A 15,715-nucleotide genomic window follows, 5' to 3' on the forward strand; every position below is an offset into this window, starting at 1 on the left:
AAACAGATAGTCCGTAATTCTGCAGAATAAACTCATTTATCAGCATATTAATGCGAGCGCAAACATTCATCGATTTAGCTCTAAATTGTGTTATGTGCGTTTAACGAACTCAAGGTGTCCTCCACACACCGAATGCGGTGATTTCAAGATTTCCTATGCAACCCGGTAGTAAATCTGTCTGAGGATAGACTAGAATGGAAGTTGTTCTTTTGAAGGCTGGGATAATAGCCGCACAATTCTTATAATAAGATTGATATGAGTTTCAGCAGTCCCCAAGACTTGGAATTTGGGAATTGAAAAGTATTTGTATATATGTATGTGTTCATTTTAATAATATTTGTTCCGATAAGTATGCTGACATTTTATTTTTTAGAAGCCGCATTCCGATATTCATTATGACATGTGCTACCTTATACTTGTAGTATAACCCTTTGCAACTAGTTAATATTGAGTCATAAAGTAGGCAGTAAAGAACTGGTCCACTTTGGGATCAGTTGTAATGTGTATTGAAACGACTTATGTATGTATAGTAGGTATGGTTTAAGTAGACATCAGCACAAACTTTTGCAATCGACTAAGCCATCTCTAACAATGGAATTGTCAAGGCCCTATGACGATAGTCTAGCCAATGATGTCGCCTTATTGGCACAAATTAATAATTTTCTCCAACATTTTCGAAAGTCTCTATGTATATAGATTTAATTTTCAATAAAAAAACATATGTATATATACTTATATACTACCAGTTAAGAGATACATATCTGTGTGACACTTTGCCGTATATGTTAAAATAGTCTTATGACTAAATATATATACATATACTTGGGTTTCAGTTTCCATATTTATGCATCTACTTATAAAATGGAATTTTTTTTCTATTTATCGATTAAAAAAAATCGGTAGCTCCAAAACCTGTTAGACTTATTAGGTAAAATCGAATTCAAAGCAGGTGATTTTCTGGAATTATCGCACTAAAATATATCAGACAGTTGGCGCTTAAATCGAAATGTCTTTAAATAATAATATTTACTGCGCGATTTTTTTGTAAATGTATTATAAAGGGTATGTAATGGAATTGTACGTCTAAATAATATAAGTACGTAAAATATTTGCTCTTGATTTTAGCCGAAAAGTCACATAAAAAATTTCCATACAGAAACTTGATAATGATCCAATCCAAATTCCGCGAAGAAACCTCGTCAAATAAAAAAGTTTTACTTGAAAGAACTTAATTTTGATCGTTCAGCCGTTCCGACAAAAGAGCAGCTTCATCTGGAGAAAAGGACGTGCGCAAGATTTTAGATCGATATCTCAAAAATTGAGAGGTATCGCCTATATACAAACGGACAGACAGAGGGACATGGCTAAAACGACTCAGCTCATCACGCTGATCATTTATATACAAGTGCATAAATATTTTTACTGGATCTCCGACGTTTCCTTCTGGCTGTTACAAACTTCGTGGCATACTTTATATACCCTGTTCAGGGTATAAAGAAGCTGGCTCAGACAACCACCGAATATATACATATATAAGTACATTATATACACTTTTCGACATTAGATAGCCAATCAAAAGCAATACTCCTACAATTTCAATAATCATGCCATTGTTTGACAAGTGTTCATTGACATATATACATACATACATATTTATACACATCTAAGTAAGCACATGCAAGCGCTCTCTAATTTGCATTCCGGTTGCATGACTCATGCCTATGTTATGCACTTAAGGCTGCTGTAAGCGACATGACACACATGCAGAATTATGGGCAAACGTTCGACATGACTGGCAATACAAATTTTGATAACTACATTCCCAAAAGTGATCGCATGCACAGCATACCATGAATAGTAATCTATGTGCATAGCAGGCCGTCGCAATACCTTTAAGGGCAGTCATTGGGCCAACAAGTCTAATTTGCTTGAAAAATGAAAGCCACAAAAAGTGAAAGAAGAAAATTGTTGCTATGCCACAAATTGAAAAGTAGTAGGATCAACACGTGGGTTAGCGCACGTTAACGGCAAATTCGATTCGAAAAATTTCCATGGAATATCGTTTGAAGTGCCATACGCCGCACATAGGCGTACAACCAGCAGCGTTGGCCAATCAAACAGCTTGACCTCAGCGGATCAAAAGCAATTGTTAAAACTGGAATGTGTTGGCCTAGGAGCTAGGAGCACATACACACACATACATATTGATGTCTGATCATACATATATGTACAATACATACGACCAGTTCGTTTTCCGTTAACTGACTGGTCGCTTTCTTGGAAGTTCTATGCATCAATGCCGGAAAAGCCCTCACAAGATGCAATATTTGCTTCTGAGAATTTAACCGTCTGATCGGTTGCCTTTAGTTAATCGATGATAAGTATGTGACACAGATGAGTGCGGGTGTGTGTGTGTGCACACAGGATTTCATTACAAAAGTCCCCTAAGCATGAACAACAACACCAATAAAAACAAGCTGAATAGTTTCAAATGAAATGAATTAAATGTTAAGCGCTACAAAAAAAAAATAACTCGCTCCAAGAAGAAGAAGAAGCAATTCATTAATAAATAGTTGGCGAGTGCTGCCAGAGGCGAAGGTATGCGCTGCAACCGGCTCGCAATCTTGTGTAGTGCAGCACACACATACACGTACGACTTGGTCAATTCAATTCGTTGCATTCGAATAATTTTCCAAAGCAAAAAATGAGGAAAGATACAAAAAAAGTGTGAATGGAAGCCCCGGAGCTGCTGGTGTGTTAACAGGTTTCGACGAAGTCACCGGCGGCATGCACACACTCTCATATACTTGTACATATGCACATACTTGCATACAGACATAGGCACCGACATACATACAAACTTATGTATGTGAGTGCATTTGTTCTGCCGTTTGCCGGCGGCTCGTTGCTTGTTGCTATGCGCACAAATTGCCGCCATCGTGGCCACCTGGAGATAGCCCACTGCACCGCCAGCTAGCGGCCGCATGAAATGTGAATATAACGACTCATATAGTACATATGGACGTATGTATGTATATATGCATGTGTGTGTAGGCTTTTGGCAACAGCACGTTGATGCAGTTAGCCTCATTGGCGATCCGTTCACCGGCGGCTCTTGTGTGCCTGCATGCCGACATGCATTTCTTCACGTCATCCTGGCCGCTGCGGCTGACCGTCGGCAGTCGATTTGGAGTCATTTGTCATGTATAGATTTGGATTAGCTTAGATCGGCTCAAGCGTTTTAACGGCCTTAAGCTGGCATCAGTAAATTGCTTATCTACTTGTATACTTACACATACACACACACAGATACATACACTTGTCTGCTTGAAGGTATGGTATTGGCTACTAAACATTCGAAAGCAATTAATTTCATTGACAAATACACACAAACACTTATATAATCTAATTTCTTTCCTATGAATCCACACGAATATGCTTATAATGTAGTAATTTCTTTCTAAGAACATTCGTGTTGCGGCAAATTCTGCGAAATAAAGTTGAAAGATGAATGAAGTACAGCAGAATTCAGAATTTTTAAATGGAACATTTTCATATAAATTATGCTCGTAACATAATTCCAGTAAGTATGTATTTATATGTAATGAAATTTTCGGAGCTCAAATCAGCAATAGTCTATTTTTATTTTTTGTACAGTTATAGGACATTTATGGCTTCTCATTAATTATTTTCAAGTTTTTGGCTCAGGAGTGGACACTAAAGGAAAGGAAAATCAGAAGACTTAAGCAAGAAACCTTTCGAATAAAAGAAATGTTGGCACTTACTTTTATCAAAATGACAAACAAATTTTAATTTTAAGAGAAAACAATTTTGTTATTTACTAAAAAAAAAAATTAAAAACATATAAAAAAAATTTTTTTGTGCGTAATATTATTTTTTGCTAATTATTTAAATAAAATATATTAAACTAATTAAACTAACGAAATATTTGATATATGCACTTCATTTTTAATATTTAGTATCATAGAATGTTATGCAAAATTCAAATTACAAAAAGTGTTGAATTTAATTTAGAGAGATAAGCATTTATTTGTATGTAGTTTTTTTTAATTATAAACAAAATGTAAATAAAAAAAAATATATTTGACTTATGAAATCAGTTTTCGAATATAATATATTTCAACTTTCTTTGGTATAAAATTTTTTAACAACGCCAGTCATAGAATACAACAACTTTAAAAGTTAAGCAAGCACAATTAACAACATAATGTCAAAATCAGCTGCTTAAAAAATATAAAAATATATTATCTTAAGAGAAAGCACGCTCACTAAAAACACAACCTCATATAAATTCATGATATTTTGAATAGGAAAAGGTTTGACATGTTTGTTATTGTATTTGTAAATAATTAAATTTGTAAATATTTTTTCGATTATTATTTTATTGAAATTTATATAAAATTATTTAGATGGCCAGTAATTATCTAAAAAATATGTTATTAGCCTTTATAACACCAAATATAGTTTTTTTCAAACTCTGGTCTATCTTAAAATGTGCTGATTCATATATACATACAAGTATGTATATCAATACGATGATTCACGTCTCACAAACTAATAGATACCCTTGGCATACTATTTGGTGTGAATTTTAAAAACTTTCTGCTAGCTGATAACACACACACTCTTAGACTTACATATGTATGTGACATCAATGGGCATATAGGGGTATACATGTATATATAGATTAATGTATTTCCGTGAACGATTCCAAGAAATGTTTTAATTTACATATATACGTGTTATATTTCACGTATGTCTTCATAGGAAGGGTTATTGAAATCGGCATACATGTACATGTATATATCATGTGACAGTGAGGTCTAATAAATAGTATAGATATCTAATTGGTTATTTTGATATAATATACATAATACAATTAGAAACACGTTTGGACTTAAAAATAATAATTTTAAAGTACACACGAACAAAATTCATTGTAATTTTTTAATAGACTACCAATTAGCTGATTAAATGCAAATTTAAAGAATTTCGATGAGTTGGCATTAAAGTGATATATGCATACATATATACTTATGAGTGCCTGTTCAAGTGAAAAATATAATTTATGATGAAATAGTTCTCTATGCTTGCTTGATTATTGAAGTAATATTGTGTCTAACGCAAATTTTAAGTTACATGTCGTCACCTAAATTGCAAAAGAACATATCATCGAAAAATTCCAAATTGCGTTTTTTGTTGTTGATTACGATTCACGATATCATATAAAATAAATATATATATGAAACTTTAAGCATCTATTACCAGATATAACTAGATTTCAAAAAAACTGAATTTTTTTTACATTATTTTTCCGTCTCCTGCAAACTTTTGAAAAGTGTTGTTGCTTTATTTTGTATTTAAGGTGACGATACATTGCGCGCTAAAAACATTTCCGTTATAATAAATTAGCTTTTTTATTCAAAATGTATATTTTTTATAGATTTATCACATATAGCAAAAATAAACTTTATTATACCACAAGTTTTTTTACCAACAGCAACAGCGTATTCAACAGTATATGCTAACATCATCTGCTAAAACTAACATAAAAATGCGAGAGAGAACCTACATACAAGTATGTCACTATAAAATTTGGTATTTGGCCTCTTAATAATCATTTAAATAATTAAAAAAAACACAAAATTTTTATAAAAAATTGTAAGAAAATACAAAAACATTTTAAGGCGTACACTAAGTGTGAAATTTCGAAAAATAATTTATTTTTGCATACACATATCGACAGTATTTTTGTCCAAAATAACACACTAAAATTTACTTAAAAGAAAATGTCTAATATTTTTTGAGTTACAGCCTTTCAAAGTGTAGCCACCAATAGTAATTTAGACAATCATTTTAAATTTTTACAATTTGCTTGAGTCATTACTCGGAGACAAACAATCACTAGAAATTTTTTTCTGCATGTTCTGTTTATACATAGTTCACCATACAATGACCTACCAGTTACTTGATCTGATCAAAATTCTATTTTTTTGGTTAAAACTTAACTTTTTTCAAAAACGTCGCCATTTAGTCAATTTTTATTGATTAAGTACTGCACAGACAATGTTTTCTAGTCGGAATTTTTTATATTTCATGCACGGAGACTGTCGGAATCGCTGTACTCGAAAAATATTATATTTTTTTTATTCAAAAAAAATTTGACTGTACATTTTTGAAATGTGTAAAAATATTTTATTAAAATTTCAAAACAACTGATACAGAGTTTTTAATTCCAAATAGCCTTTATAGCTTGTCGCGCTACTTGTGCGCCATTTAAATATTACAGTAAGTTATTTCTTATACAATTTATAATTGTATTAAAATACGACAAACATTTCAATTATTCTTTATCTGATCCAATACTTGCTAACATGAAGGGCATTCAGTTGGTTTATTTCCAATAACTAAGACAACTAAGCATTTATCAAACTAGAGGGAATATTTTTCCATTATACTCATGAACATTCATTAAGAGCAAACTGTATTTGTATAGCTTATTCATAGTACTCCAGACTCTCAACACACTTGCTTATTTTCATTTACTTGGAAATTACATCAGCATTTTCTGAATCATTTAAAACATATTAAGAATTTTAAGGGATTTTTCCACTTTCTGCCCATGCCTCACAAACACGCGCACTATTACCAACAAGTACTTTTACTATTTACTCAATGGCATTGCAAACCACTCACGTGACAATGCTCTAATGGCAGCAGCACAAATGCTTATGTGTAAAACATTGGTTGCATAGGGAAAATCTCATAGCGTGCAATGACACAATGACTTTCATTTTCAACCTAATCGTAAATACAACTTTTTTGCGTTCAACAATGCAATTTAGCCGCCTATTTTTGTTTGTACTCATGTACGGTTTGTGGTCTATACACATTTCCGTATGATTTGTCGCCGACATGCCATTGTTTGTGCTCACATACGAGAGCTCTTTAACCTAACGCATTTGAAGACGCTATGTGAACTATGAGGGTAGACGCGTGGATAACCGCTCAACGGTGAGTAGTTGGGGGTCTGTGACGTCTGCTATAATTTCGACACTGTATTACATCAGCCAATTCGACAGAGAAGAAAAAAACTCTTAAACATATTGTATATACATACATATGTACATATATACCATATCATAAGCGCTCTTGAAACATGCAGTTCATTTAAGTAAAGACACCAACTGCTTTCTGACATGCATATATGTATGTATGTATGTATGTATATGTGTTCATAAAAATATTAAAAATGAAGAGCAAACAAGAGCCGCCGACACTCTTGTAACCTGACCCCAAGTAATGAGTGTGAATTACCCACAGTCATACAAGTCATTTGTATAGTTATACGCCGCATGCTAACATATTTACACTTACATACATACATGAAAACCATGTAGAGCAAACACTGAACGAATGAACTGAATGAAGGTGACAATGCGTTCCAGTCGCGTCAAGTCAATTCGAGCTAAGTCGAAGCCGAAATCAAAGTCGTTTGCATACAAACAAACATATGTATCTTTTATGTATGCATTGGTAAACACACACATACATAGGTACACATAGGTGCAAGACTATTAGTGATTTGGTGTGTTAACGCAATCGTGTGAAACATGGTGTGCATTTTTAAGCGTCAACCTACTCTATCCACTCAAACACAAATATGTATGAATGGTATGTATGCATGTGTATGGGTTAGTTTCGAGAAAGAGCAATCAGTTACCTAAGTGGCAAACAGAGCAAATCCAATGTTGTGTGCAGTCACTCGGATTTCAAATGGTTCGGAGCGCATGAAAACCAGCACATGTCTTACGTAGGTGCTTAGGTAACGTTTCTACAGGTATAATAAGAGTTATATACATACATATATATAAAAGCAGCTACAAAATTACCGTTTGAACTGGCGATGACTCATGCGCAGAGGCAATAGAAATTGATATGATTATATGCATGAGTACATATGGATGTATGTATGTGAGTATATGTGTATATTTGTGAACAGATATGTGTACATCGTACCGTATCGTCACTAAGGAATTTAACCGCACGCGATCGAGGTCAATGGTAGTAGAAGGTTAATAAGAAAGGCAGACAGTGTTCGCAAACTATGCTTTTACTGATGGAGAGCGGATATAAGATGAACACATACATATGTAGATAAATGAGTGCGAAAATTAGAAATATTTACTTTTCAATTTCTTATTCAAATATTCAATTTTTTAAGGGGTTTCTCTTTCCCCAAATTTTTATTACTAATTATGAAAGGGCACATCTAGTGTGATATTAAAAAAATATATTCGATAGTCTATATCAAATAAATAACATATTAAAATCATTCGTAGATATCTACTATAGTTTTTGAGTTACAGGCCAAACGACCAAAGTTTTGGGTAAAATATAATCTTTCTGAACGCGGACATTTTGTCAATTTAAAATTTTATGTTTTTGTTTTTATCGGAGATCGCGAGTAACTCCAGAAAGATACATTTTTTTCCGTCAAAACGTTTACTGTGTATCCCTAAAATATATGTATATCAATATACCTTAAAAATCAATTTATTGATGGGCTGCCACACTATAACAATAAAAATTAATATTTGCCTACATTTAGGCGCAATACCTTTTTAATATCGAAGTCACACACCGTTTACTTGAAAATGGTGAAAACTGAAATCCTAAAATTAAACCTTTTAAAATTTCAATAAAACCGAAGAGTAGAAAATGCTTTTTAGCAGAGTAAAATAACATTTACGGGGTGTCTAAATACAGTGAATACTATTTTTATTTCGTAGAACTTAGATTCTAACCTTTAACTTAAATATAACGGAGTTTATATTTTATTCTTTACTTCATTCCATGGAATTCTACCGAAGTGTTCACTGTGCAGCGAAGAGTGCAAAACAAAAATCGTGACGTTGTTATTGTAGTATATTTGAAAAACAATTTAATTGGCAAAAAGGGGGCTTGTTGCTCATAGATAAAAACAAATAAATTAAATACATACAGATGTATGTATGTGGGAACTTCTACGAAAAAGACGTACAGCCACACACACAAATACATAATTACTCAATTTGCATCATCATAATATTAATTGGCCAACGACAGCAGCGACGAACAGCGTCATGCTCACAAAAATGCACGCGCACACATGCACACACACATTCATGTAAATGTGCATAGCAAGGCAACATTATACGTCAGTCAGTAGAGTCAAGCTTTCGATAAAAACACAATCGTTAACGTTGACGAAGCTAGAGCAGAGCTGCTGGGAAGTACGATTATATGCTCTATAGGCAACGCTACTCGAGTATACACACATTCACATCCTACATATGTAGGTATGTAGGCACGAAGGTGTGCACAAATATTTATACGAAACGTCGTGAGCCATTCAAATACTGCGACGAACGTTGGTATGCTGTACGAGCTGTGTGTGTGTGTGTGAGTGCGTACGTTTGCCTTTGCCTCTGTTTGTATGCGTACGAAGCGCTGCGTTGCTCAATCAACGAATGAATTGATTTTGGGGGCTCGTCTCACCGTATTTATGAATGTGACCTCGTCATCGCTGCCGCTGCTGTTGTTGCTGTTGCGACTGCCAACGCTGCAGCAGTTGACGATATTGATAACGCCGCGCCCTCTTTATGGTTGATTGTAGTAGCACAATTCCACATGTGTATGCGTGTGTATGTATGTTTGTGATTATGTGCATGCGTGAGACGGTAGGAGCGCTAATTGTTGCGTGACATTTGCGCATCGACTTCGATAACATACATTTGTAGTATGTATGTAAATGTTTATGCTTATTGAAAATGTGTTTATTTGTAATTAAGTATGTGTATGTACACATGTATCAAAAAGTGTTGAGACCACGTGATATTTTTTATGTTTGCATGCACTAAAGTACCAATGTACATTTATGGTTTCTTTAAATCTCACAAGTACAGTGCTCTACAAGCAGAAGGTGAAACGGTTAATTTTTAGGTGATACTTAATAATTATCATTTATATATTTCATAAGTTTAATATGCTCATTCTTCTTAAAAGGTTAGGCCAGTTTTTTTCAAAAATTGAAAAAAGTTGGCGTAAAGTACACTTTATAGACCTAAAAATAATATTTAATTGAAAGGACGCCAAAAAAAAAGGTGTCCCGTCTAAGCGAGATAGTGTCGAGGATGGAGCGTCAGTTAGCTTCAGCAAGTTAAACTTAAAAGGCGTTTTTTTCAGAACTAAGCAGTTTGCCCAGAGTTTTGTATTACACAGGAGGAAACGTCGGAGCCTCCATCATGTATATGACCAGCGTGACTAGTTGAGCCGATTTAGCCATATCCACTTGTCAGTCTTTCGGTATATATGCGAGCTAGTCCCCCAATTTTTGAGATATCGGTATGAAATTTTGCATATGACCTTTTCTCCCCAAGAAGCTGATCATATGTCGGAATTGCCAATATCAGATCATTACAGCATATAGCTGCACACAAACTGACTAATCACAGTCAAGTTCTTGTATGGAAAACTTTTTTATTTGAACAGATATCTTTACGAAATTTTGCATGGATTATGGTCCAAAGCAGATAAGATCGCTATAGCATATAGCTGCCAGTCAAAATTATCAATCAAATCAAGAAAAAGAACTATTTATACATTTTTATGTTATAAGAATTGCATCTGTAAAGGATATTATATGGTAGCTTCGGTGTAGCCGAGGTTAATGTTTTTTATTGTTTAATAATCATTTTACTGCTAATTTTTTCAGTAACATTTTTTAACAAGTTCGCAATATTGTGGCAACTTGATTAATTTCAATTTTACCAGCAAGCCTTATATATTATACATTGAGATTGTGTTTTTGATTTTGTTTCAAATATCACCATCACTCATGGACCCTTTTGAAAATGGGGAATCCGAGAATTGTCACAGTAGTCGCCATTATCTACTAAAATCGCGGCTCAAATAAGTGTTTAATAAAGTCTGAAGGCAAGAAATGCGATTTAATTCATCTCACTCCCAGTTGAAATTGTCATAAGGTGAATAGATTAAAATATGTTTGGCATTTGTTTTAATATTATTAACGTCGACTCTTAGCAGACAATCTTAAATCAACGAATGTTGTTCGGACACAAAAGTTTCATATTGAAATTCGATGGGTTTTAAAGGTCGCCTTTAATTTATAATAATACAATTTAACTATCTTATAAGAGGATATCCAATAATTAAGAAAAGTCTCAGATGTAAAGCAATTTATTATGAGTTTTTCAGATTGAGTGCTCTGAAATTTGGCATGCGATGAATGAAGCAAGTTTTTATATGAGTAAGAGGTGGATTAGTGCTTGAAAAAGCAGTATAAAAAAGTGATTTTATATATGGAGTTACTCTTATTTTACGTGAATATGGCGAAATTTTAAAGTTTTCAAAATATACTTTAAACAATACCTTTTATTAATTTTAAAAATGTAGCTTTAATTTCGAAGCTATGCCATTATTATGCAACAAAACTTTTGTTAATCTATTTTTTTTTTTTAATATCAGCATATATTTACTAATTTTTTGTTACTCGAAACGCGTTGACTCACATTTGCCATTTGCGATTTGGCAGTTATGAATGCATATACATGCATACATATATACAATATGAACATATTTACATATGTATGTATGTGTTCACAGTGGCTTGCGTGCGCTTTTGCACATCTGAAATTGCAATTTGCCAATGACAAGGAATTCCATTTCAGCAGTTTGATTGGAAACAAAGCCTTGCAAGCAAATATACTTGCATCAATTTACATATAAATGTGCGTAGATATGTGCTTATGTGTGTGTTCGTTGAGATGCATTAATGGCGCCCAACACGTCCACATATTTTTATAAATAATTGTCTTTTGGTTGCAATGAGCGCGCTGTTGCTAACCAATCTAAACTGTTTTTTTTTAGCTTTACATACTGCACACATACAAACACTTGTATATGTGAGAATTTTTGTAGCACTGTAGCTAAACTTTGATTTTGGCTTGCGTGTCCCGTTGCACATTCGCCGGTACAACGCCGGCGCACTTGCTCATTTAAGTCGATCACAATGAAGCAGCGACCGTGTGACGATCGAAGACGCACGTAGTCAATAGTTGGCCACCAATAATAATGATAGCTCGTAGAATTTTTCCTTCCAATTAAGTAAATGCATACATTGTATTATTGAATGCAGCATGGCACTTTGGCCGATAGCTGATGTCAATTAGCTAGATTTCAAGTGAACAATTTCGTTTGGGTAATTCAGAAGCCATATTATTCACACTATACGAATTAGTTAATGTAAACTAATAACAATAATATTTGTTAATATTTCAATAGCCATATTTCGTGTCTACATGTAACATAATCTCGTGCGTCAATTAGTTGGCGAATGTGTCGTCACACATATCTATATACGTGTGGATGTGTAAAAGTGCGATCATGAGCACGCAGCCAATCGCCAGATAACGGCTTATTTTTAGTTAATAAACAAATATGAACTGATTAACTAAATACAAAAAAATAATAATAAATATAGCGAAATGTCTGATGAAAAAACCTATATGTGGTCTATTAGCATACGTATATATCTGAAAGCAACAACAAAAGTTGAATGGAGTACACGGGAGTATGTGTATACATATCTGATTAATATAGTATAATAATACTGCTTCATTTAGATTTTGCATGTTATTGGTTCAAATCTAAGGTTTAGCGAATCTAGTACGGCGTATGCCTCTCTTTGACTGTATTTAATTTATGAAAGTAGTTTGTTCGATTCGCCACTACACAAGTTTTTTTTTTAATGAGTTAAGAATGAATTGATATGTGTAAGAATATAATGTCCTTTTTGTTCTCACATACACTGATAATTTGATTTAGAATCTGTGCGTCTACATATGTAATTCGTAGGAGAACTAAAAATTATTATTGAAAAGTCTAAAATTGGTCTATGGACATTATTTGAATCGGGAAACTAAAACATAAAACTTTCATATACAATTAATTTTAAAAAATGCGCAAGATATACTTCAAGTAATTCTTTAATTAATTATACCAAAACATATTCGACAATGTGGTTATATTTATTTATTTTTTTTCACACCCTCTTTTTAGGGCACAATAGACCATAAGTCGCGGTGCATACCTCGAAATTAATCTATCTACTTATAATCTTTTAAAAGTTAAACTCCAACCAATTTGTTTTTAGTTGAGTAATTAAGATATTGGAATGTACTTGAACTTGTCTAAAAGATAATTTGGATTATAAGATAATATTCAATAACTAGAATTGTTAGATTAATTTCATTTTACAGGATAAAAATTACCTAGAGCACCTTTAATGTTTCAAATTATAATTTCAATAGTTTATCTTTTTCAAAAATTCGATTGCATTGCATCATCTATCTAAATGAAATATGGAATTCATTTATATCAAATTACTTTAATGCTGGGTAGCTGTGAAGGAATTTTAACATGCTCTTTCACAACATTCAATTTGCAGCAGCAATAACAGCTACTAGTCCGGAATTGAAGCATACTTTTAGGGCTTCAAAGCTGACTGGTGATGCTAGTAAATTAAGAAGCCAAACAATAAAAAACGCGAATAACTGTTGTTGATGTTAAAAACGTTACTAGGGTAAATACAATTACAATTGTTTAATTAAAGTTAAGGAAACATATATATAATTTTTAGAAATAAGATAAAAAGAAAGAGAAATGAGAAAAGATTCATTTCTTGAAAAAAATTATATTCTTTAGAGAAAAGTATATGCAAGTGTTTTGTTTCTGCGATTACCCGCCGGTAAACTAGTTGATCAAATTTTTATTTTTAATTTTAGATTCGATTCATTATTAATTTGTGCCTCGACTTGGAGATAAATTAGTATTATAAAAAATTAAAATAAAATATATTTTTAAGAATTTGATCTTGTTATCGAAAAAAAACTGTCAACCCAAGAGAAACATTCATTACAAAGGAATGAATTGTTTTGAAAATTTGTGTTTTAAACTAAGAAAACTATAATAATAATGGAAAAATATATGTTATTTCATTTTATCTAATATTAAGGAATAAGAGGATTTTATCTAATATTAAGGAGAAAAGATACATTTTTATTTTTTAATTTTTAAACATATTTTGAAGATTAAACAGTTATTTATGCTACTTTAATTTTATTTTCTGTTATATATTAACAAGATTTTTTTTGTTTTATTTTGAAAGTAATTTCTTTTAAAAATATATTCATAATTTATTTATTTAATTTTTTTGTAGGAAAACTTTTAATTAGTTGAGCGGATGTAATAAAAATTATAAAATATTAAAATTTATTTCGGCAATACTTTCAAATTATTTTTGCTTAAAATCAGAACTGCAAATACTAAAGTAATATTTAAATATTTTATATTTTATTTTGTAATCCCGAAATTGTAATTTATAATTAATTAATATATTTTAAAAAGACTGGTTTGAAGAATTTAAAATATAATGTTGATGCGCTTTTTGCAACTTTTTTATTCCAAGTTTATAAGTAATTATTTAAAAAAAATGTATATTTTGAATTTTTAATTATTGCTTACGTTTGCGTACTTCGTTGTTTAGCAATTTGGTTATTTTTGTGAAAGAGAAGCGCATTTTATAAAATGATCGATAAAGTTGAATTAATATTGTTTCAGAAATATGCACCTCTTTCTTTTTCTTATCGCTTTTTATTTCAGCTTTTGATTTGAAAAATATTTTTTTATTTATTACTCCAAATTTTAAATAAAAAAATAATATTTGATATATTTTTAAAATAAAATTTTGGAATTTCTTAATTAGAAAACTCGCAACCCTAAAATTTAATGCATTTTTGTTGTTAAATTAAACAAATTTCAGTATTAGTTTACCTCCATTTGCTTGATAATAGAATATTTAAACTGTGAACGTTAACTTTTAAGACAGAAAAGTAAAAAAAAAGCAATAAAACGAAGAATATTTTTCTTGAAAGTAATTTTTATATGTGTATATGTATGTATATGCATATATAAATATACATTCCACTGATACACTTTATGCTTTGAGCATGGGTTAGCTTTTATTTCTTATACCTTTTTGAAAGCCGAAAAAATGTAAACAACTTGAATAAATCGTATTGCGGGAATTCTGTTTTTGCAAAATCAAAGTTACACAAACAACTCTTAAGTGTAGAAACATACCTGCATTTTATATGCTTTCGCTATTTGTTTGTTGCTGTTGAATAATTTAATGCTCCAAATTTGTCAAGCGAATCCTTAGCGAAATCTGCAATTGTCCGGTATCTGCGGTTGATGTTTACTTTTGTGAGAAAACGCTTTATGGCCTGACTTTTACGATTGTTTATAGTTATGTGTTCTTTTGTATAAACACAACAACAGTTTGTATATTTTTCAAAGTAATAATAATTGTACGTTCGCACGAAATTCGCACTTCACACTTCCCACAAATGTCGGCGAACCAAAGCTTTCGCACTTTGCTTTTTGCAAAACTGAAATATATATATTTTTTTTAAATTAACAGTTATTTTGTTGTTTTATGTTTTTGCCCACTGATTTAGCACATCCTTTGCGGTGAAATTCTTAAAATGAATTGTGAATTGTGCTCCGGCATTTCAGGCTTTTATATCGGAATCAACAAGTATCCCTCAATATCGCCACTGTTTTTTCAGCA

General features: G+C 32.0%; 1 protein-coding gene and 1 long non-coding RNA gene across 3 annotated transcripts in view; one reads left to right on the forward strand and one right to left on the reverse strand.

Moving 5' to 3' along the window:
- Positions 1-15,612, reverse strand: part of ImpL2 (Ecdysone-inducible gene L2) — a 31,441-nt gene extending 15,829 nt beyond the window's left edge. The window contains exon 1 of the mRNA XM_036364574.2: positions 15,226-15,612. Within this exon, the coding sequence (XP_036220467.1) occupies positions 15,226-15,231 (6 nt within the window). The 5' untranslated portion in view covers positions 15,232-15,612. The remainder of the gene's footprint in view (positions 1-15,225) is intronic.
- On the forward strand, positions 1,765-3,874 carry LOC118681146 (uncharacterized). 2 transcript variants are annotated; one of them, XR_004976832.2, is made up of 3 exons: positions 1,765-3,333; positions 3,451-3,583; positions 3,658-3,874. It is a non-coding gene; the product is annotated as an uncharacterized lncRNA (long non-coding RNA). The 2 variants fall into 2 exon arrangements; XR_004976833.2 differs by having other exon boundaries at positions 1,767-3,333; positions 3,466-3,583.
- Positions 15,613-15,715: the final 103 nt, after the last annotated feature.

Source organism: Bactrocera oleae, chromosome 6 (genome assembly GCF_042242935.1).
Source record: "Bactrocera oleae isolate idBacOlea1 chromosome 6, idBacOlea1, whole genome shotgun sequence".
Classification (NCBI taxonomy): domain Eukaryota; kingdom Metazoa; phylum Arthropoda; class Insecta; order Diptera; family Tephritidae; genus Bactrocera; species Bactrocera oleae.